The 24,377-nt window shown below is 37.0% G+C and overlaps 2 protein-coding genes across 5 annotated transcripts; one reads left to right on the top strand and one right to left on the bottom strand.

Moving 5' to 3' along the window:
• The first annotated feature begins 56 nt into the window (after positions 1 to 56).
• Positions 57 to 11,777, top strand: LOC110985707 (venom phosphodiesterase 2-like). 3 transcript variants are annotated; one of them, XM_022246924.2, is made up of 27 exons: positions 57 to 671; positions 1,093 to 1,195; positions 2,232 to 2,303; positions 2,514 to 2,552; positions 2,775 to 2,928; positions 3,280 to 3,337; positions 3,707 to 3,798; positions 4,166 to 4,245; positions 4,394 to 4,513; positions 4,708 to 4,783; positions 4,933 to 4,966; positions 5,160 to 5,225; positions 5,617 to 5,689; positions 6,018 to 6,170; positions 6,591 to 6,675; positions 6,872 to 6,912; positions 7,165 to 7,286; positions 7,653 to 7,719; positions 7,836 to 7,923; positions 8,286 to 8,488; positions 8,736 to 8,796; positions 8,921 to 9,075; positions 9,249 to 9,408; positions 9,745 to 9,825; positions 9,990 to 10,128; positions 10,475 to 10,628; positions 10,790 to 11,777. In XM_022246924.2, the coding sequence occupies exons 3-27, from the start codon at positions 2,241 to 2,243 to the stop codon at positions 10,949 to 10,951; spliced, it is 2,526 nt and encodes an 841-aa protein (XP_022102616.2). In that variant the 5' UTR covers positions 57 to 671; positions 1,093 to 1,195; positions 2,232 to 2,240; the 3' UTR covers positions 10,952 to 11,777. The 3 variants fall into 3 exon arrangements, with proteins under 3 accessions (XP_022102616.2, XP_087005162.1, XP_087005161.1); XM_087149036.1 differs by lacking the exon at positions 10,475 to 10,628; XM_087149035.1 differs by lacking the exon at positions 57 to 671 and having other exon boundaries at positions 1,077 to 1,195.
• A 509-nt stretch (positions 11,778 to 12,286) lies between these two features.
• On the bottom strand, positions 12,287 to 24,331 carry LOC110985689 (uncharacterized). Of its 2 annotated transcripts, none has more exons than XM_022246897.2 (11): positions 24,132 to 24,331; positions 22,689 to 22,771; positions 21,529 to 21,637; positions 20,713 to 20,854; positions 19,931 to 20,260; positions 19,101 to 19,579; positions 18,810 to 18,837; positions 18,379 to 18,467; positions 17,647 to 17,756; positions 17,219 to 17,369; positions 12,287 to 16,724 (listed from the first exon to the last, which is right to left on the bottom strand). In XM_022246897.2, exons 1-11 carry the CDS (start codon positions 24,186 to 24,188, stop codon positions 14,790 to 14,792), a joined length of 3,513 nt encoding a protein of 1,170 aa, XP_022102589.2. In that variant the 5' UTR covers positions 24,189 to 24,331; the 3' UTR covers positions 12,287 to 14,789. The 2 variants fall into 2 exon arrangements, with proteins under 2 accessions (XP_022102589.2, XP_087005157.1); XM_087149031.1 differs by having other exon boundaries at positions 20,728 to 20,854.
• Positions 24,332 to 24,377: the final 46 nt, after the last annotated feature.

Raw genomic sequence — 24,377 nt, 5'->3', positions numbered from 1 at the left:
GTTACTTGTCTTTGCATTCTTGAAAACCTCTCCGTTGAAAAATTTTACAATGAGATTTTCACTTTTATCCTACATCTTTTCTCCGGCCCCTATTCCCTTGTGCATAATTTGTTTATGTATTGTGGGCCTCTGCTTTCATGACCACATGCATATAGCTCCCAGTGATGTTGTTTGTATTTAATTTAGGATCTGTCCTGCAAGTAGTTCTTTTAACAGTGTCCTGATTTCCAAATATTTCTGGTAGATCTAGCTACAGGTGGTTTAGGGGATTTAATGTCTTCTGGGCTGGTAGATATGGGGGGAAAAGAAAAAAAAGCATATGCCATAAAGTTAACCTCCTATTTTACTTGACATCTGAACTCGCCCATACCTTCTGAACCGGATCTACTAAAAGTACATTGTATTTGACTGTATTATGACATACAAACTCCCATAGGTTTATTGACATGAGTTTTGCCCATTCCTTCAAGCTCATAATTTAATTATAGAATTGAGAATAAAGCACTCTGTATGCTGTAGAAGTAGATGTGATCACAGTTTTATCCATTTCTGACTTATTTTCAATGTGTTGACTTTCTAAGTCTTTTGAAATAATCTCAGTTGGCCCCTAACTACATGTAGTCACTCAATCCAGAGGGGTGTGAACAGAGAGAGGACGTGCTGAGTGTGAGGTAGGTGAGCTAGCAAAGATGTAATGATTTCAATGATTTGTGATACTGGGCAGAGTGCAGCCTGTAGCTCTGAATTGGCTTCCAAGCCTAACAAATGTCTATTTTTAGTACAATAAATGTGTTATTTAACGTTGCACTTGGCAAAACCACAGGCAAAGTTCCTAGCCCTTCTTGACATTTCATGCATTTAAGTGTTCACAACTTCATCAGAAAGCTACAGATTGCACTAGGCATTGCACTTGGGTTTAATTTGAAAGTCCACACAAGCAGACAGATATATATTGACTTACAAGATGATTAAATGCTTGTAATCCAAACAGTTCATCATGACTCAGGTGTAGGCCTTATTGATTCAGAACCCTAAACTTTGACCATGGAGTTATCTCTTCATCTTTTCCTTCTCTCTATTTCCATACATTAGAATATAAATTTCATTGCATCTTCAACCAGAATAGCGGAAGTGGTTATTGGTTGGGTGACTGTTATTGCTCATGAGTACGAATGAGAACTGTTAGCAGAATCAGGTAGGTTTATAACTTGCTAGAACTCACACACAAATGCTACAACTAAGCCATAGCAGGATTCAAAAACAAATGGGCTAGAATTCCTTGAATTTGACTTAGGAGCAATTATGAGTGCTGTTTTCTCTTTCAATTGGTAATTTTGCAGCTTTTCCCATTACTGCAGCCAGCCATTCATCAAAGTACTTTGCAAGAAGTTTTTTTTGATGCTGCCATTTTATCCTACTAAATGATGTTTTGGAAATAAATAGTGTTTGTGTTAGTGGTATGTTTTGCATAGCTAATTGCCATGTTTGTTTTTATCTTCAGTGCAAACAACAAGCATAGCATTTTGTCATCAGATTTTGTAATATAAAAAACTTCAGTATCACAGATATTGGCCTTTATTTGTTCTCAGGTTCATACATTGATTTATTTGTACCACCTTGTACCAACTGCCACATTGATAAATGAAGCTAATTCTTATTGGTTTTTGACCTCCAAGTATATGTGTTCATGAAGGTTGCATTTACATTTATGATAGGCCCTTACATCCTGGTTCGAAAAGATAGTCATGTGCTCGCCTGTGTCATCCAAAGTGTGACTTTGTCTGTTTACCAAACTTGAACGTTAGGCCTATGCTTTTTTGGTAAATAATTGGCAGAGTGAACTTTGTAATATTGGTAAGAAATGCTCTTGGCACTTTGAAAACTTGTAATTAGATATATTCGGACTCAAACATTGTTCTTTTTGCTCATGGAAAGGAATAAAATAATGCAATTATGCCCATTAAAACTAAGTGACATTGAGTAAGGCTCTAGCAAAGGTGTCTCTGGTACCATGGGCAAAATCATTAAAGGATGTCCAAATACTGAAGATTTTTTTCATGACTTGAAACAAAGTGATACATAAACCAAAATAAACATACCCAAATAAATTCTGGCAAACTCTTGAATATTGCTCACACAACTATTACTAGTGTGTAGCATAGTCTGCTGTTTTGATCTGCTTGTTATAATTTGTAATTTGAATTTGCTTTTTCCAATTTTCATTTTCCAAGTGTTTCACCATGACAACTGAAATGCAGCTTCAGTATGATCTGGAGGAAGATCAGAAGAAGCATATGTTTAAGGTACAACTAAAGTATAATAAGTGCATTTAGACTACACAAAGTTTACTTGGCACCACTGTTTAGTACTATAATTTCCCATTTTGATGTGTGTTGTCAATTTTGTTGATATTGAGCTAGAAAACCTCTTCTCGAAAGCTGATTTTTTTTGTTATGCACAAGCATGTCATGCCCTTTTCCTGAAGTGAATGATGATTTTTCATTTCATTTTAGAGAGATGCAACCAGGATGTTCATCTACATAGGAGTGGCAGTGAGTAACTTAATTGTTTCCACAGTTTTTTTTAATTTATAAGTGAACTAAAAGTTTGGTTTTCTTTTTGGTGGTTTGTTTGGATACTTTATGAAGGAGATTATAAATATTTTCATGACAATGTTGAAACATCCAGTTCATAACCCCCTTCTTTCAAGCACTAGCCCTTCTTTCCCTATTCATCTTTTATTGTCACCAATCTTTTGTTTATTCCCTACCTAGGTGTCACTGATTATACTGTGTGGTTTAGGGATAGGATTAGGTGTTGGATATGCCATATGGAATGGAAGTGGTGTCCCCGGGCCTCCCTCTCCAACTCACTCATCACCGATGCTTCCTACAGGAAAGCCAGTACCGGAAACAACTGCAAAACCAGGTATTTGTAGTATTTCATTTGATGTCTAAATGATGTGCCTAATTACCAATGGAATAAAATTTCTTCCCTCTGTCGATCATCTAAGCTAGATTCTTTTCATCGTGTCTCAACCTGTCTCTATGACATGTATTCCATCGTTCTCTACTGCTACTCTAAAAATGACAGCTGACGATTCTTTCAAGATTGATTGATATGTTTGACAGCTTTATATTGTAGTGATGAAGGATGTGAGACCAAAGTACTTCTGAATTGATAATGAAATATTATATTATGTGTTTGAAAACATTGATCTCATCATTTTGATAATTTTGATTCAACTCTTGAAGTGTTTGTTTGTACTTTTGTACTTAGCTGACCACTGGATTGACACACCTTGTGTAACTGGATCTGATCCAATTTGCCCCCCTGGGTAAGTCCAATTCTCGTTATGATCAAGAATTGTCCTCTGTAAATAAAATGCTTACAATTTTCTATTGTGTTCGCCACTGTAATTTGTATTTTGTAAACAACATGTCAGTTTGTTGATGAATGTATTTAATAAACAGACCCACCCAAAATTATATTTCATGTAGTTTCCCCAAGTGATGTAAGGCCTTGCCACCTTTCCCTAACACCTCAACCTGCTGATCTGTACTGGTTTAAATGACTGTTTCAGATTATGACTTCTCAGAAATGAGGGGACAAAAAAAAAGAAAGAATACAGAAAGAAAACCAAACAACAAAACTGAAAAATTCTCCTTAAAAAGATCACTAATGGTGACTTCCTTTTCTTATACAGTGTTGATAGACCTCCACTACTCTTAGTTTCCTTAGATGGCTTCAGAGCAGACTACCTTAGAAGAAAACTCACTAAACATATCAAGAGACTCAGTAAGTCTACTCCAGTCTAAGCCTTCTGCCCAGATGGCCAAACTTAGAGATAAACATTAAAAAAACAAAAGAAGGTATTATCAAATAAAAATTCAAAACCTACATGCAGCTTACCATCAAGTTTACTTGGTCCATAGACATCTAGTTTTAAAAATTACATTTTCACATATTTGTTCAGACCTGTGATGATGGTTTGAATGTGAGCTACCATGAATCATCTTGAGACACCATCCATCTTCCAATCTTTTACAGATAGCATTGGGGATCATGCCAACATTCCATCCACAGATAAAAAGGAGAAACTTTTGTGGTTTTTTTTAGCAAGATACTTCTTAGTTTGATTTCTGTGTATTTTCTTCCATTGTAGGTGACTGTGGAACACATGCACCTTACATGCTTCCATCTTTTCCTTCAGTGACTTTTCCTAATCACTACACCATTGCCACCGTAAGTGGTATAGATTTCACAGTGAAAGGTTGAAAATGAAAAAATGTCATGGGATAGGTGAGGGAAACTGTAATGGTACCGCAAATTAGTGGTTAGAGGTTCAAATCCATCCTGTAACAATTCATCAATGTCTATTGATTTATTGCAGGGACTGTATCCTGAACACAATGGTCTAATTGGCAACTCAATGTATGATCCTGATACAAAAAAATCTTATTACATTGGTAGTGCTGAGGCAGGAAAAAAGGAATGGTACTATGGAGAACCAGTAAGTGCTTGGCTTATAATAACCCATAGAGAGGGTAAAAATTATAGTAACAGCAAATAAATAACTATCATAAATGGTTTAGCTTGTAGTTGAAGGGATAAACTACATTCATGTTTGAAGTGAGGGAGTTAACAACTTAAATGCCTCATATTGATGCCCGTTTGATCTTTATTGTGGTATATTAATTTTGTTAGATATGGAACACAGCCAAGAAGAATGGTTTACGAACAGGTTGTTATTTCTGGGTAGGATCTGATGTTGATATCCAAGGTAACGTCATGTTATATGAACACTTTTTTTATAAAAGTATAAAAGGTTTCACCAATTTTATGGCATAATCACCTACAAAGACAACTTATTACAGTCAAACTCAAACTTTTGTTTTAATCTGATTTTTAAAATAACCTCTCAATTTGCAGATATGAGACCAGACTATTTCTTCGTGTACACTAAGTAAGTTGAGTTTATAAACTTTTTTCCCTGAATTCAAGTTTGTTTTGCAGCCTTCGACAAGAACAAATGACATAAAATTATTTTTGTCATAGCAGTCAAAAAAGCAAGAAATGAAGGAAGAAATTACTGAAGGAATGAACAGGACACAATTAGAAATGTTTGATGCTTATCACTGTTTGATTTTCTTCCCCAGCAACATCACACCTGAGCAAAAAATTGACACTATTCGGGGATGGCTGCAACTTCCAACTGGAAAGAGGTGGGTGCAACTAAAGAACATTGCAGGATCCTGACTTAAGCTTTGAGACCAGAAGAGTTTGAAGTTCATTTAAGTAGTTCTGTGTCACTTTACATTTATTAAAAACATGGTCAGGTTGCAGCAATTGTAATAAAACTGTGAAGGATAACATTAGTGAGAGCTGTAATCTGGCCCAACTGTGATGACCACTGGCTGAAACCACACCCTCAAAACCAAGTACGCTGATAAAAATTAAGAGCCATCATTTGATCTAGATCTGCATTTGTTAATCTGGTTCTTTAATTGATGAATTTCTAATTGGTTGTACTAATTCTCTTATCACTGTCTGAATAATGTTATCCAGCCATCTTACAATGTTTTAGTAAAAGCCTTTATATTCATATATTTTTAGGCCTGATTTCATCACTTTGTACTTCAATGAACCAGATCATGAAGCTCATATCTTTGGACCAAATTCTCAACAGGTATAGTAATGCTATTTAAGGAATTATGACCATAAAATGATTACCGTGCCTTCAGTGACTGGCGTTATTTTGACCAAACACCCAACGGTTTGTCCACAAATTTTGTGTATGTGTGGTAATAATACCTGTTGAGAGATTTGATGACTTTTTACAAGTTTGTATCAATATCACAGCAGAAACACAAAACTGAAGATAATACAAGGCAAAAAATCACAAATACATGACTAAAATCTACCAAAAATGCATGTAGAGCAAAAATATCTTTGTAGCTTGCTTATTTGGCAGGCAAATGGTCATCCTCTGATACTTTTAAATGACATTCTTACAGGTTAACGACAAACTTGAAGAAGTTGATAAGTACATTGCTGATTTAATGGATGCAATACTTGCTACCAAGATGCATCAGTGTATTAATATTATCATTCTTGCTGATCATGGAATGGCTGACAGAAATTGTAGCCATTACATCAAGTTGGCTGATGTGAGTATATTGTTGGTTTTCTCTAAAATTTTCTTGCCTGTTCTTATTTATTTTGTTTTCAGTTTATATGACCTGGGATAGCTGTTATGAAAGGAAATTTATTTGGGAGCGTTCTCCTCCATTCATTTGTGGATGATCATGTGTGGGCTTTATATTACAAGGTTGTCTTTCACTACGCCTCAAAACTGTTGTGTTGAGGTTTTCTGAAATATTTTCTGAATATTACAATCAAAGAGTTTTAAGAAAAAACATTCAGATAAACTGTCCTGAATCTGTGTTTGCAATTTGTACATGGGAAATTTGTGTTATTCCAAGAAACTTGAACAAGTTAGTTTGGAATCCAAAAGCTGAGAATTATGATTATTGCAATTTATTTCAAGTCCGCAGTCTTATTTCACAAAATAATCCTTGAAATTTCAGGAGAATGGCATCAATTTTCCAACCAGTGAATATTACGGTAGATCAACTGCAGGTTGCATGATGAGATACACTCCACGTACCAATGGTGAGTTGTCAATAAAGTTTCCTTAAACTTGGTATTTTAATGATGAAAGTTTGTAGCAGATTTTTGAAAAATTTTCAAAAGGATTTTGGTCCTCAAAGTTTGATACTGAAGAAAATGGAGGTCAAAAAGTGTACATTTCTCTTTGTTGAAAAGCAATGTTGGAAATGTTATTTATGGTTTATTGATTTGTTTTTAGCTGCACTGAAAGAACCAAGGGATATTGTTAACAGGTTGATGGTAAGAAGTATTTTCCTTCGTTTTAACATTTGAACTTAACTAATCGATTGTATTTACAGTTATTTGTTCTTGATTTTTATTTTCATCAACTTTTTGCACACAATGTTATATAGTATTGTTATTGTAATATTAATTTCAGATTCGGCATTGACAAAAGATGATGAACCTGTGTAATCATGATTTTGTCTGTGTTGTACTGTGTTTTTGCTCTAACTCAAATGTCACACTGATTATCCTGTTTGTATTGGATAGTGTCGAGATCCTAAAGTTATCCCATACGTTAAGACAGACATGCCAAAGAGATGGCATTACATGAACAGTCGTCGTATTGAAGATGTATTGATTCCAGTCAAAGAGGAGTACGCAATAACCAAGTAAGTGAATTCATTGAGGACTCACTAGAAAATGGTTGTACCTCTGGAATATATTGTCATTATAAATGCTTCAAAACTACGATCTTGATTTATTTAATTAACTGCAATATATCATAGAAAAAAGAGAATATACATGTAAATATGAAATTTAAGTATGCTTTTATTCTAGAACGTGTGTTTGGTCCCTGTGACACTTGGTATATGTTGATCAATTATGAAATTTAAAAAAATACATACAAAGGAAACATTAACACGGTGTCTTCATGTGTGATAATTTCATATTCCAGAAATTTATACTTGGAACAGCAGCAGTTTGGCAGTTTCAAATAGATTTAATTAATATAATTTGAACGATTTAATTCACAGTGTGAATCTTCCTAGTAATTGTGATGGTGGTGGTCATGGATATGATAACTTGGCCAGACAGATGCAGGTATGTAGTCTTAGCACTAATTAAATACGGTGCCTTTCAAGGCAAATGTGATAGACATTATTGTCTTTCGTTGTGTGCATTTAACAACTTTTGCTGTAATTTTCTCCTGCTAACAGGCCCTTTTTCTTGCATATGGTCCAGCATTTAAGAAGAACTTAAAGATAGAACCTTTCCAGAATATCGAACTATTCAACGTAATGTGTGGTAAGTTGAAACATTTCTCATTTTTCATCAAGGGCAGATCCAGAGTCACCTGGGCCATGCCCCCGCAAGAAAAAAGACAAACAGACAAAAAGTTTTTTTGAATAATGAGAGAAAGGAGAGTTTTTAGAGCTTGTTCATGACTCTTCTGAAATAGTTTAAACAGCACTAAATGTACTCTCATCCATTAGAAGGGCCGTAAAAGATTAACCTGAAAATATTTGACACCCCAAAAGTTTGGCTTATCTGCCTTGGATTCTTACACCGGCATGTCTGTCATCAACTTAGATAAATCTTCTTCGTGTCTAATTTGTTTGAAGTTTGATCCATCAATTGACAAGTTATGTCTGTCCTTTCTTGAACAGATGTACTGGATATACCAGCACCAGTTAATGATGGTGAGAATGGTCGTCTTCATAAAATCCTGGAGAATCCACCACCTCTTCCTCCTATTGATGAATCATCTTATTCATCATCTCTGACATGTCCTTACCCTGCAACTGATCATGATTATACAGACAGACTGAATATGGATCAGTCCATGTGTACATGCACAGACAAAGTAGCTGTGAGTAAATCTCAGTGTATCACGAACTAGTGATTTTCATGATAATGACGAGGTTATCCATTGCACAATAAGCTAAGTTACAACAGAGATGGAAATTTATCATCTTACATGTAGTTTGAAGATGTGGAAAAGCCCCACTTTACCGAAACAGCTTGATGAGCTGTCAATAACAACACTGTCTATTAAGTCAAGTTTCTCAGACTCTGCTCTTTATAAAAACCTGACCTAATATTTCCTTATCCTGCAGAATATCACCAGTAAAACAATCAAAGAATTTGATGAGCAGCTGCATTTATCCGAAAGTGAAGGTGAGACATTTTTAGAGTCTCTTTTGAAATCTTTCTGCCATGCTGTGACTGCCAAACAATTCCAATTGAAGTCTTCATTTGTAATATCATTTATTTCAGTTTCTTTGTCTTCTTCTTGTCACAGTAACAACAGCAAAGACTAAACACGCTTTGTTTGGAGTTCCAAAGGTGACATTTAAGACTGATTTCTGTGAGTTAGTTCAGACTGACTACATTACAGCTTACAGCCATGAACTCAAAATGCCTCTCTACACTTCTTTCACAATTGAGAAGAAAGTGGTATGTGATATCCATAACAATATTTGCCATTAGATAAATTACTTTATTATGAACCCATATGATAGTACTGGTTTAGTCTTGTCCAGCATTACGTTTGTGCATTCCTTCCACATATTTCAGTCTGAAAATATAAAACAAATCACAAATCAGTAATTATTCTTTTTCTTTCTCAGTCACGAGATACTGCTCCAGATCTGAAGTGTGTCAGAACTGATGTCCGTGTTCGAGCAAATGTTACCCCCAACTGTACCAACTACGACAACATTCAAGCACCCGATACTGTTGTAGACGTTGATCCAAGAAATATAACCATGGGTTTTTCCTACTCCCCAGGTAACTAAAAAAAGGTGAATCGGGTGAAACTTACAATAAACAGAACAAAACAAGTCAAAGATACAAAAATATGTAACAATAGCAAAAGAAAGCAAAAAGACAACATAAACTTCTTTGCATGTCCAATAAAGTAATATTCATTTCCTGTTCCCTCACTGTTTTTGATACAGCAAATGTGTATGCCCTAGTTTTGCAAATATACTGGAACTATCCACAGTACATTATTGCTTCAGCACAATGTAGATACATTGATCAGAAAATAGTTTTCCAAGACTTTCATTGTTACTGGTTTTTTTGGTCATACATAAAGTGGCTTTCATGATGCCTTTTGTCCAGGATTGACAGAAACACTAGATGCCAAGATGGACGCACTGATCACATCCAACTTGGTCCCACAATTCAGTGGATTTATAAGAGGTAAAAGTAAGCAACTCAACTTACTCAATTTGTTATAAATTTGTGAGGTTGTTTTGAGGTTAGTAAACCAGTTGTAAATTGGTGGCCTGTGAGTGGTAAACTTTGTAAGACACAGGGCCTTCTTAGACAGTTTTTTCTGAAAAAAAATTCCTAACATGTTGCAGATGTTTGGAGCGGTTACTTGGATGACTATCTCCCTAAATGGGCTGATCAGTACAATGGTGTCAACATTGTGACTGGTCCCATCTTCGACTATGACTTGGATGGTCTCAGGGATTCTATGGAAGTTTTGAATCGGACGGGGTCAGTGATCTGTTCTTGTAACAGTATTTATGCTTATATGTTCCAACTTCAACCCAACTAAACCAAATGTGTTGGTTAGGATGCTAAGTCATCCAAAAGCTAGTTTAACTTGCTAATCCATCAAAATTCAATCAAGAGTGATATATAACTTATGTTGTACATTTGATCTCAAACCAATTAAATTTAGAGCAGCTGAGCACCAAGAGACAACTTTTTCCAAGTTCTCCACATCACACAGCTCAGAGAAACACAGAGAAAAGACTTGAGGGCCAGAGGTTGTAGTACAACATGAAAGACAAGTCATTTTCATCTTCAATACATTTTTTTAATTTCTTTTTTCCCCAAGGGAAAAGCTGGGAGACACTATGATACCAACTCACTACTTTGCTATAATCACTCGGTGTTCGTCAACAGACAATCAACCAATCAACAAAGACTGTTCCTCCCTTATCCCTCTCGCCTTTATCCTGCATAACAAAGATGGCATACAGGCATGTCAGGTACAAGAAATAACCTTGCCGTTAACAAACTGACTAACGTTGGCTGTGATACAATTTCAGAACACATACTCCTATGCAAAGCCTCAAATTACATCTTTCAATTATGTAAAGGAACAATTGAAAAAAAAATCAACTAATAACCAAACATTATTTGTTCATAGGGCCAGAGTGATTACATGGAGACTAACACAGCTACGATCAAGGATGTTGAGTTGTTGACTGGTCTCAGGTTTTACCCTGCTTTGGAACGCTACAAGGCAATTCATCTGAGAACCTACAATGTACTGAGAGAAGAATTCTTTGAGTATTGGGATGGCAATTGAATCATTCAACAATATGATGGGGGTTGAATTCTGTGCGTACTTGGCAGAATCAGTGGAAGAAAGAAGGGCGGTAAACCAAGAGTGGTTTTATTGAAGGAAGAATTCATAAAAAATTAAAATAAAAGACTTAGTAAAAGCCAGGAGTCCATGTGGGAAGGTGTGTTTCAGATGAATCAAAGTTTGTCAACAAATTTTTCATACAGTTCAGCCTCTGACACTTTTATCTATAAACTAAGTGCCTGAACTTTTTTTTAATTCTACATTTTAAAGAATTTACAGATTAGCTGTTTAGATTTCAAGCTTAACATTTGTAGTTAGCATGTACTCGTGTTGTGCATAACTCAGATGAACTGCAGTGTCAAGTACCATGCAGAAATCACAATGTAATCAAAGATCTACATGCTGTTTGATTTCAATACAAAGAGCTTGTAGGGTTTCTACAGGTATGCAATTCTACAGTTGGGTAGCGTGCCATTATTGGTTATTGATTTCATATTTGATATGGAAAATGGCACTTCAAATGGACCTTAGCAGCATGGATAGTCAGACTATTTCTCTTCCTTTCAGCTGGTTGATGGTGGCATCATAAGACTTATACAGGATGTTGTCATTTTGATCGGGCCAAATTCCGTGAGAATTCACAAAAAATGCATGCTAAATGAGTATAGTGTCAATCAGCTCTAGGCTCACAAAAAAAGGAAATCCGCTGACTCTTTGCCGTAGTTTTTGACTTGCTTTCAGTATGAAATTTTGATAAAACAACTGAAATGTAATAGGAGTTACCTGTATAGTATTTGACAATAAATTTGACATGATTGGTAGAATACTTGAGATTTGTTTTCATCAAAGCCACATAGTAAACACCATAGTGGAAGGCTTATAAGATGTTTGGACAGAAAGTCTTCAGGGATCCTTATTCTCCCAACTCTTACAGTGCAGACAAACAATGTGCCTGATCAGAAGACAATTTCTTCCCCACCTGATGGATGATGTGGGTTCCCTTATGATTTCATGGTTGCTATCCAACCAAGTTCTTTAAATAAATCTCAACATTTACATTGCACTCCAAAGGGGACAATTGATTTCAGAACTCAACTTCAAAATGCGTCAAAATGTTTTCCTGCATGAAAAGTTAACATACCCAATGACTAATCGTTGCTGGCATTTCATGTGCCATGGATTTCATCCATGTTTAAAATGTCATATCAAAGTTTTATCAAAGGATATGTCAAGCCTTTGTATAACTGACATTTCTCTCAGAGTAGAGAGATTTCAACAGACTTGCAACGACAGCTGTGGAGGATGACTAGTTCAGCCATGAGACTAATAGACGAGTTTTCACGTCATTTACATTTTCTTTATTACAAATTACATGTACATGTATTGATGAATGCTTCAATTGCGCTACTTTTCAATATACACCGTAATGCTCTATTGACAAAGGTTACAAATGTTTTCAATGAAGCAGATCTGATTTGGTTATGTAGTGACAAAATATAACCAACCACACACATTACCTCCTGAAAACATTTTGTTTCTCAGTTGCACTGATAAATATTGTGCAGTGTCGGTTATATTTCGCACTACACATACAAATTACTCAGTAAATCTGCCTATAATGTTATGTATTGATTTATTTCACACATCTTCACTTATTATCCATTATGACTTCTGAAATGTGGCTAGTATTTAAACCAAATTTTAAAAACCCAATTTTTCATGACCTGTCTTTAAAAAGGTAACCCAAGAATGTACAAGCACCAAACATGAACGCCTTGTTGAAGAGTAATTACACATCCAATTTGAGTAGGATCTAAGTGACCATTGCCACATGCTTGGAAATCAGTAAGTATAGTAGGATTAGAATTAGATTTGGTCGAAACTCGAGCATTGTGAATTACAACATGGAATACAAGTACCGGTAGCTAACATTTTTGATGATCCTTGATTTATGGCTGACTAAAGTGATACTTAGTATTTCCCACCAGCAAACAGCACTGCTAATTAGACTTAATTGATATAGCTCAACATACCTTGCTGATTTGCATATCTAATGTGACAATCTTCAAGAAATGAGTACAACACACTGTGTAAGCCTAAAATGTCTTTTGTCTGGCAGTTAGTAATGACAGGAATGCATGCAAGAAACATGCAAATTCAATATGTACCAGACTTACATGTACATGGGTAATTCCAGCAAACAGGGGTCCAAAAGTATGACATTGTCATGTCCCTGTTACATCTGACCTTTGTTATTTGACATGGAAATATCACTGGACTTGATTTCTTGAAATTAGAAAATGTGTTCTGAACTTACAACATCATATGTCGGATGTGACAGGGACACACACACAAAAATGAAACCCTAATTTCTGGAATTATCCACATACAAATGTATGCAATGTTCTTAAATATTTGGCATTTTGGGTTAGCAGGTATGAGGAATGAAAATAAAATTACTCTAGAATCAGATTTTTTCAATCAAGAAAACCCCCGTCAAGAAAATCTGACTGAGATGCAGAGCAAAGCTGCATGTAGCCCTATACACTACAAGTATACAAAGTAAGCCATGCAAAGCAAAACTGATGCTTAAATAGAATTCCACGTTTGTCATGAATAAATAAAACAATGAAGACAAATTAAATATACCCATTACAGATGATAAGAAACAAAATACATTTGCAACAAAATCAAACATACGTATGGCATGATGTCCCAAAGAGTTAAATCCTATTTGACTACTTTCCATAACTCTCCAATCTACATTACCGTACATCATTGTTCAGAGCAAAAAAAAAATGAAAGATGCAGAAATGCAAGTTGTATCCTACATCTGTTCCACCCACTGGAAAGCAACATTTTTTTCAAATCAAAAATACATTCAGGATAAGATTGTTTCAGAAACCTTTGCCCTGTTTGTTTTTTCCATAATAGCACGTTACAGGTACTAGTACATTACTGGTATTTTATTGCTTGTAATGGCTATCTTTGTGTATTCATATAAAATCAATAAATGACATTACTATCAAGTCGCATCCTCTGCCAGTCAATGTACAACTTTGATACAATTGATATTTACATGATAATTGATACCCATGCATACAGGGGCAAAAGAACCTTCGCTGCTACACTTCTTCATTACTTTGATAAGCTTTTCTTTTCAGATAAATCTTGGCTCATTTGATGAATTAGCAGTGATAGGCACCTAGGAATGGAGACTATATGTATGTGTGAACTGAACAACAAAAAATAATTTTGAACACAATACTTAAAATTCCACTATAAAAATTTTTGTCCTTACAGCTCTTTAGCTCTATCTTCGGTTGTAAAAATGTGTGTAGTTATGCAAGAAGGTTTGATGACGGTTTAAGTATTCAGCTCATGCTGTTCTTGGTTCCATCACATATCCTTTCACAAGTGATAGGATGAACAATGGCAAAGGAATGCTACGTGTATGTGACACCTTGTTTGTAGAGCTTGTAATGAATGGACAACCAAAAAGGCTTTTACTTCACTAAACACAACATTTTGGTTATGAATATGTAACTGTTGTACCCCTTGAAGGATAACTTAAATCTGAAGACTTTATTCCAATCTGAATTAATGCTGAGAAATTAAACATCCCTCCTCATGCACAAAGAGCTGTGTTGGTTATTCCATGTTTTGTACAAAAACATGTAGCCACAACATTGGATAAAAATACATACACAATGCAATCAGCCAAAGATGAGAGATTTTTAACAGTGCTTTATAAACTTTTTGTACTTACAAAAACTGTCTTACACAGAACCTTCTAGTTCTACAAACACACTCAATTTGGTCAGAAGATGGCTTAAAGTTATCTCACTACACAAGCCATACACAGACTTGTTGGACTAATACAGTCATCATGGCAGAAAGCGCCACAACCTTTACATACAACCATTGCCCCCAAGCGACATGAACATTTACCGGAAGCATCTAAACTATTAGCACTCTCCCTTCCGTTAGCTGCCATGTCAACTGGCTGAAGCACAACACTTGCTGTTGATCGATTTGAAAACGGATCCACCTGTGCATTACTGTTTGCTACAATCTTGAATGAATCTGAGACTACAGCAGGTGTTCCAGTAGTACTAGCTGATGCAATCTGCTGCTGTGCAAAGGTAGTTTCGTTTTCCAAGACAACGACCTCACTTGTGCTCACAACTCGAGGTTCAGAGGATGGTGTTTCAGGCTTATTCGTACTTTGGTTGGCTGGTGTTTCCAGACTAATCCCATTAGAAAGACCTTCACTCTTCTCTTCCTGTGGTGAGGCACTGGTTGAAGATTCTCCTGATACATTTTGCAAGTTCAGAAGAGTTTTGATTGAGTTTGGTCTCTGAGATACACTAGCTGAAGTTGTTATCTGTGGGACAGACTCAACCACTACCTTAGAACTTGATGTGCTTTGAACCACGGACACTGATTTTGCAAGACTTGGACCTTTGCTATTCATATGCTGAATGGCAGCAGCTGACGCTGGCATTAGGGTTACCACATTTGGCTGGGTTACGTAGACGACACTAACATTACTTCCTGGTTGAGTTTTAATGATGAATGGTTGAATGGTTTGAACAACTTGCTGAGTGGATGTATTTACTTGTAGCACATGATTGGGTACCTTAGGTTTGGATCCTTGATTAGATGATGATTGTGTGATGTTTCCTGCAGCATTGCTTGATGACAGAGCAACAGGAATCACTGTTTTGACAGTATTCCATTGTGGAGATCGTGATCGACTTAAAATTGTTGGCATATGACTAGCTGTCTTAGCTTGTGCCTCTGCTTGAGCTGCCGACCGTGCCAACAACTTGGCTGTTGTCTGAGCTTTAATCTGTGCCAAAGTACGTGTTGAGCCATGAGCCTGTGCCCGGGCTTGAGTCTGAGCCTTGATCTGAGCGAGCGTTTTTGTCCCTTGCTTTCCGACATTAACCGATGATTTGATGTTGGATTGAACCTTGGGTTTATTGTCAGAATTCACTACTGCAGAGGTTGAAGTTTGTTGCCGTGAAGCATTAGCATACGAGACAGCAGTGATAATTGTTGTGGAAGACTGAGTAGACACAGACTGACTTCTGGACACTTGACGTGTACCTAGCACCACCACGTTACCATCATCTAAACATAGACGCTTGTCTGTACCTTCATCTGTACTTTCTAAGTGTCTCTTCATTGAACCAACATTTTTTCCATCAGATGATTTCGGTAGCAACTGCGAGGCTGAAGAAGAAGCCACTAAATTTGCTGCAGCTTGATTTCGTTGGCTTTCCATTGCCATACTGGACAGAAGAGAACTACAAGAGAAATTGGACTGTGATGAAGCTAAACTGCTATTAGTTGACTGCTTGATATTGATATCCGCAATGACTGATCTAAGATCTGGTTGTTTAGGTACAGGGTCTGGTTTGGGAGTGCTTTTGACTTCCATTGAAGCTCGATATTTGAGCTCCTTCTGGGCCATACGATGCATCCGTCGACTCTCTCTGGCTGACATACTCCGATGATGTCTTGGAGAGTCATAACCCAACTTGTGGTAATGATGGTGACCACCAGAAGTCGCTGACCTGGTGTTACGATACACTGTACTGACGGAGTTCACTGCGGCTACTTTCCTCTGGGAAGAGCTTCTAGTATGCATGGCTGGCGCTCTCCTCTCTTCAGGTGGGATGACGCCCATACTTGCAAAGGATTCTGGGATATCAGGGGCAGTGGCGAGAAGAGACTGACCCCAGGATGGTTCAAAATGTTTGGCCTAAAACCATGGAGAGAATGGGAAGTTGACAATGAAAGGAAATGTCTTTTAAATTGGGAAGAAACATCAAAGGTTCTCGGCAGGAACAAGCAGACAGAGCATATTAAGAAAATCATCTGTTTCAATGGGATGCGTTGTGTTGAATAATTTGGTTAGGTTAAACAGCTGTCAGAAATTTAATTCCTTTTCAGGATGTAGATGGGTACCACATCCCGAGTGAGCATACAGTAAGAACAGTCAAGTGTTAACATGCAAGCAGCCAGGTAGAGAATGAGACATTTCAAAGTCAGCTGATTAAAAATGCCTCTAAATTTTTCATTGAAAAAAAGGCCAGATTTCAAGATCTAACCCGGCAACATTCATGATGCTATGGTTAAACAATAATGCTTGAAATTGTACGGGCTGGAATGAATGCTGAAGAATACAAAGCTCAGAAGTTCAAGAGCCTGGTATGTTGATGCAAGCCTTATATCTCTGTATTTGAAGAGACATACCTTCCATGGGTCCAGCTTGATCATATCTTTCTCAATTTCCTGTCTGAGTCTTAGCTGAGATTCTGGTGTAAACTCTCCTGCTGACAAGCGTTCCCTCCATTTACTGCATGCTCTAGCAAAGAACTCGTTATCCAATGCTGAAGTATTCATTCTGAAAACAAACAGCATTAACAATATGAACATATTACACTATTCAACTTGTTCTCAGAGGAAGGAATGTTTTCCTCAGTCTGGATCTAACATAAAAAATTACATCAATTTAATTTGCCATGGAATTCTCATTGGTTCAAAGTCCTAGTTCTTAAGAATTCCTGACTTCAAACTGACTACTATTTACAATGCTTTGTGGAAATGTCCACCTTTAAAATACACACTAGTATAGTAAGAGACAATGATCCTGGGTTAAAACAATTTAAATGAGTACTTACTTAATGAAGTTATCATTGGTGTGTATTCTGTCAACTTTTGGCAGAAGAGTAAGTAGTTTGTATTGGTAGTGAGCAGGTAGACTGTTGAAGGTATGCTTGTTGATCAATGCCTAGAAAACAAACCAGACAGTTCTCTTTATGAATGACATGTATTGTGCCTGCATTCTGCAGAAAAGGTGCGATGCAACTTTCTCTTTTTGTTTGCTGACATTTTGTAGACTCTTCTCTAACAAATTCCATATAGGGTCACTGATGTTCCATAAAAGAAAAGCATCCCACACAGTTCTACATTACCAGTCTTAAAATTTACTGACAGCAAATCTAAGTTTCTGCACACATCAAGTTATGTTTGTCCAAGTCACAGTTAACCCTTCATGGTCAACTCATAACCAAAGATCGTATAGCACCGAAGGTACAAGATGGATAACTCTGCCCACAAGGTGTAATTACCATGGGTGCCATTTGAGCAAGTGATATGCCTGCGCAGTTTACGGTAATGCTTAGGCACAGGCTCACTAGGTGCGGGGCGCCTATGCAGTAAAGTGCATTGTGCAGGCGCATTTCTTGCTCAAATGGTGCCTATGCGATTACAACATTTTACGTGTATTCACAGTGAAGTTCTGCATCTTGCGCCGCTACGCGGTGCTATACGATCTTTGCTCACGACTTGTACAATTTGACTCAATAGGTAAATGGGTAATAGGTAATCAGTAAAAATGTTTGATTTTCTACCTTCAGGTTGACGTTAGCCAAGATGGAATCTGGTGTTTCAAGATCCACATGAAGACTCATCTTCTTAGGAGGATGTAGCTTGGATAAAACTAGGAAAAAATGAGGACAGTATACTACAGGTGTTTGACTAACCAAAGCAATATCCCTAATATTCTTGTGAATTATTTCTTTAATTTGGGGAGACAGGTTGGCATAGTGCTTCTTTCCTTGGCTTCCACTTCTGGGGTTCAAATCCGGCTCAGTCTGCATGCGGACTGGGTTTTCAGTCCCTACCTCAGTCCTAGGGTTTGCCTGAAAAATTTATCCGGAATTTTCCTCCCACCTCTAAACTGAACATTTTTGCATTGTCTTCTTCACTCATTATCATCCTGTAATTGGTGCTAAATGCACTTTTGGATGATTACATATAAATAAATAATATCACATCTCACCTGAAAACTTTTTATCTCTGTTTCTTGGCTGTAAGAGAAGGACAGAATGTTACTAATTATTCCACTTGAATTTTCTTTGGCAGCATCGGAATGTACCTTCAGCTAAGCAACAACTTGCAATGGTTCTTCATTCAACCAGCAATCAAACCTTGACTGAGTTTGGGGAATTATATGTACATCTTATTTGAATTAAGCAAATTTCAAATAATCTGTATATCACGTTATAATGCTATTTTTTCAGTGTTTATGAAACACTTTTTCTTGTGTGTGATACTGAAAACCAACATTCACCTTGCCACTGAATCCTGGTACATTGGCCATTAATTTGCTCATAGTCTGGGACCTTGTCTGTGTCTGTAGTGGTAATGTCTGTCTCATGCTGATTCGTAGTGACACCCGGCTGGCAGCAGGTGGTTCGGGTTTCGTAACAGGTGCAGCAGGAACATCACTCCTATCATCTTTGCCTCCTTGACAACTCCTGATAGCGGTAAGCATGGAATTGGACTGATTGTCAACCACATTCCCAGAATTATCAGATGTACTTGATGGATTACAAGTTGCTGCTTGTTGGTCTGAGGATGAGGGTGGCTGATGATCTATCTGGGAGTGTTCAACAGTGTAGGCATTACTGACGTGATTTTTTGTAATTCCAAGACTACTACTTTCTGAGGTGTCATCTTTGCTGGTGTCAGTGTCAATATCATCATCTTGCATGGCTTGAGAATCACGTTCGTTGTCACTGGGAGATGGTGTTAGATCTATCACCTCCGCTGCAATGTAAAGGAATATAAAGTTAGCATTGAATCACAATCTAGAATTATGACGCTATTCACTGGTGACTCCATGGTGTTCACCATTATATCTTGCATACAAAAATTCCAACCATAAAGAATTTTATGCCCTCGCACATTTGCCAACATAAAAGCCAGATTTAGAACTGTGTGAAAAACATACATGTATATACGGAAATAGATATGAAACTTCGGGACAAATACCAATGTCATATAGACATACTGCACCTGTTACTTTTTATTATTATCCACCTGATATAAAAGAGTATACCTTTTGAAGTGACAGTCCAAACGTGATACTGCATTGTACAGAACTTGTCAGATGTTTACCTGCATAATTGGGCTCTTTTCCTGGAGGAGATTTTAGCGGCTTCAGGATAATCCTAGGTACAATCTGCTGCTTCCGTCTTTGGTGCTTGGGATGTACATGTAGAGTGAATTTTAACTTTGTTGGGCTGTGCATCTGTGATGTAGCTTTCAAGCCCTTACTGTGATAATGGTGATGATGGACACGATTCTCCGACTCTGTCATCCTTGGTGGTGACTGATGAGATGAGACACTACTTGAAGATGCTGCTGATGTTGTTGGGACTTGGTGGAGTGTAAAGCGTCTGAGGGCTGGAATGAGATGGTGTGCTTTCTCGGGTAGATAGCACACAGCTAGAGAAATGAAAGTAAGGTTCAAAAGAGATAATTAGAAATAAATTAAGTAACCTTTAGGGTATCTCAATCTCAACTAAACAGAAAAAATTCTGTAAAAGAAAGACAATAGACAGATTGCACGCCCTAAGTCGCGTGACCTATAGTGGGTATTAAATATATGTGTAAACAAACACGGTGTCCACTAAAAGCAAAGTGTTTCATAAGTATCTTTTACCAAAACTAAAGTTGATGATAGGTACCATACTCGAACTACTGATAGCCTGGGTGCTATACCAAACATTGGCTTTCTTGTTTGTAAATAAGACTCCAAAGACATGATGATGTCCACTGTATATCACATGATTCACAGGAGCAATCAGTCTATTAATAGTACTTGTCATTCAGGTAATTCTCTTATACATGTGAATTGAAGCAGGTTGCATATCATTAAGTACAAGTATTTCACTCACGCATTTTCTTGGTACCTGACTGCATTTTGCTGACACTTATTTCAGCATCAGGTTCATCTAAACTATCCAGGGTACTGGACACATCTATTGAGTCATCCAGTTTGTATTCTAGCATACTCCGAGCTTCATCAGATAAATGACTCTGAGAAAACAAGGAATGGAAAACATTCCACAGAAAATTCAAGTGTAAAATGTACATGTACATGTAGGTCACTCAAATTAAAATCTATTATGTGAAACAAATGGTGGAGGAATAAACCCTGTTCTTTTCACATTCAACTTCCACGTATCAGTTAAGATCTGGGGCCAATTTCATTGCGCTGCTTAAGCGAAAAATTTATTTGTTTAAGCCTGAAAAAACCTTGCTTGACAAATCAGGTTACCGGACAAAACTTCTGGTGATGTACAGTATATTGTTTTGGAATGGTATTCAGCAGTCTTTTGGCTAGCATGGAAATCATGAGTTTGAGCTGGTCTTTGTTTATTTAGTAAAGTTTTTTTGTGCTTAGACAAATTTTGTGCTTAAGCAGCTTTATGAAATTGGCCCCAGCTGGCGAACTTGCCATATTCAACAAGTAAATGTGTATGCATGCACCAAGATAATGTGGGAAACCATGACCTATGAGAGATGGTTATACACTTAAATATCTATCAGTTATTACTGGATGCGCGCCAGAAACTTTCAAGTATTGTAAAATGCTTACTTGAAGTTTCACCGTATTTAGATACGTTATGTCAAAAATGCAAAATTCTAAAACCAATTTCAATTTGGGTGAAATTTAACAAGGCAAAGTAACGTTTTAAATAGGAACTCACTCTTAGACCATAAACTCCCATCATATCAGCCACTTTGAAGAAGGTTCCATCTGGTCCACGACAACCACCATGTAGAACAGCATTTAAGCAAGCAGAGGGCACGGTACCACTGAAAAAAACAAACAAAGAAGTCCAGTAATTCATTCAATACAACATGTCAAGCATGAGCAATGGTAGCTGAATTCCCTCAGATAAGATAATTCAGTCCCTCCTATCAATACCATTAACTACATCAATGAATTTAACAATTTGTCAACATCCCATGCCCATGTGGCAAGCAATGTATGTGTAGCATGGTATTCTGATTGAGAGTGTTCAAACAAACATTCATATTTTGACCAAATGTTAGTGGAACAACTGAAATGAGGTGCAAGGTTCATAGAGCAAAGTATTTCATTAAAACTGACAAGTCTACTTCAGGAATTAATTTAACAAAAACCAACCATGTGATCCCTTAGAACATGGATGCATGAAGTGATATACAGGATTTCTTGTTTGGTATTTACTACAAACGAAGACAATGTCACAGCTAAGTCGCTGAATATTGAATCAAACCATGCCAAGTATAACGTTCAACTTCAAAGCAACAGACACATGCAAATCAAACCTAGCTCTTACCTTCTGCATGAAAGTAGTTCCATTAGGTAGTGACCAAACGTTAAAGTTAAACATTAAAAAGGTGAAACAATTATTTGAGAATTAAATACATAAAAAGTAAAATACTCCCCACAATACCAGTATTTCAAGAAAATAAAACAGATTCCAGAAAACAGGTCAATTACTAGAATTTTATTGCATTAATGTGTTTCTCTTGATAAATATTTGTTTAGAGCAAAGAATTATAGTACATTTTTGTAAAAATGCTGGTTCATATTTGATTAACTCGCCTGGTGTTACAAGAATCTTGACATGACTATTTCACTATTATATTAATTTTGTTGCTTACTGATTTAAGGCACATAAAAATACAACTAATCACAAAAAATGATTCAGATAAAGTTGAGGATCAATATTGTCTAAAAAGGAAATCATTTACTAATATTGAGAAACATGTGTAGATTTAAACTTGTGTGGAATGTGTGTATTGTGGAACCTGTTCTTAGCAAGAATCTTCCCCAGTTGGCATACAACAGGGGACAAATACAAACATGGTTTCCTACCTTATGTCCTTAAGATTAGCCTCTTTTATATTTCTTAATATCTCTTTACAGCTCATGGGCGTATTAGGCTGTTTCTCTAAAACCTGCAAGTCAGAAACATAGGTGAAAGAAAAGCTATCAGTTTCAACTGTCGGTGTTGCTTTAAATATTAATTGATAATAAAATAAACAAACTATGTAGGGAAGCTGACGAGGTGCTAATAAATTCAAAAGAGTAAGTTTTCATTTGACAGCTGTACGGAAGAGCTCATACTACTAAACTGCTTCAAGTCCTGCCACCTATAAATACAATGAAATTTCAAATAATTCATGGGTTTTTTTGGAGAATCTTTTTCCAAACGAGGTGTTCCCAAAACTGCTGCATAAACCAGTCTCAGTCCTCATTAGGGCTCTATTCTCACAAACACAAAATGGTGAGACCCCTCTGCAATCATATAATCAAAACACATGGCATGGCCTGATCGGAGAAAACTGCTATCTTGTAGTAGGCCTATGGGCTCATGTTTTGTGTTTTAGTCACCTTTTAAATATAAACATGATCCATCGATCATGTCCATGACCATGATCATGATGGCCGGCCATGACTGATTGGGCCATGTTCAGACTCAGAGTAGGCCTACCGTACATGACCTAGCCTACATGTAGGTCTTCCAGCCAGGTCCACGGTTGCATTAGTAAGACAGTTACCATGATCATGTACTTTTGGGCATGGCCACCGAATAAAGTTCCAAGCTGCACTGTGTAAAATAGTATAACTTCATCCATGGTCAGATGGTTCATTGCCATCGGCCGGTCATGCTATTTAGAATCAACAAGCGTCAACACATGCAATAAGAGTCAGCGAAGTGTCAACAACTTGAAAATACCCTCTAAAGATTTAAAACTAAGTGGTTTTATCATATTTTAGAGACTCTAAGACCTGCCACTGTGTAAGAGAAACATCAAATTTGCTTCCAGATTCTTGCAGGAAAAAGAAAATTTTTCGCGATGTATGGGGGCCGCCCTTTTTCTTTTCTCTGCCATCCATGCGAAAACAACATGTCGACCGGTTGGACTGCACAAACAGGCCCGACTTTGTCACTCAAATTTCAACACTCAAAATCAAATATCATTTCAGATTGATCATGTTGATCATGTTGATAGGCCTAGGCCTACATAGAATTTGATATTTAGGATCCTAATCAACATTTTGGATAAAGGTCTTTGCATAAATATGCTTGAATAACTTGTTGACGCTTTGTTGAAGCTTGTTAGCACTCGTTGACGCTTAAAATAGCATGACCCTTACCCCATCGGCTGCCCCCTGTATTGGCAATTGCCATTGCACTGTGTAGTGTAGCCTAGTAGTAGTACATGTACATGTAAGGTACATCATGACATATAATAATATTGCATGCCGAAATGAAAATTTCAGTCACGTTCGAATGAACTATTAAATACAAACCGTTTTAGCAGCCTCAGCCCATGTCCGACCCTTTCTACGTCTGTGTTTATCCTTCATGCTTCTTTCGTTGATAGATCGGGCACAAAATCAGTTTCCAGGAGGGTAAAAAGTCAAATTGCCTAACACCATTCCTTCAACAGCCAGTTCCTATCCTCACTTTGCCTTCCGCCATTTTGAGGAGAATCTACCTTTTTTCTAAAGGGGTGTGCACGGAGATGTTACGATAACAATGTCCTGCAGACACAT

This window comes from Acanthaster planci, linkage group LG18 (genome assembly GCF_054643075.1).
Source record: "Acanthaster planci isolate LZ-2023a linkage group LG18, COTS_SCS, whole genome shotgun sequence".
NCBI classification, from domain to species: domain Eukaryota; kingdom Metazoa; phylum Echinodermata; class Asteroidea; order Valvatida; family Acanthasteridae; genus Acanthaster; species Acanthaster planci.
Note: the sequence above shows the minus strand (reverse complement) of the source record. Positions and strands in the feature narration are given on the sequence as shown.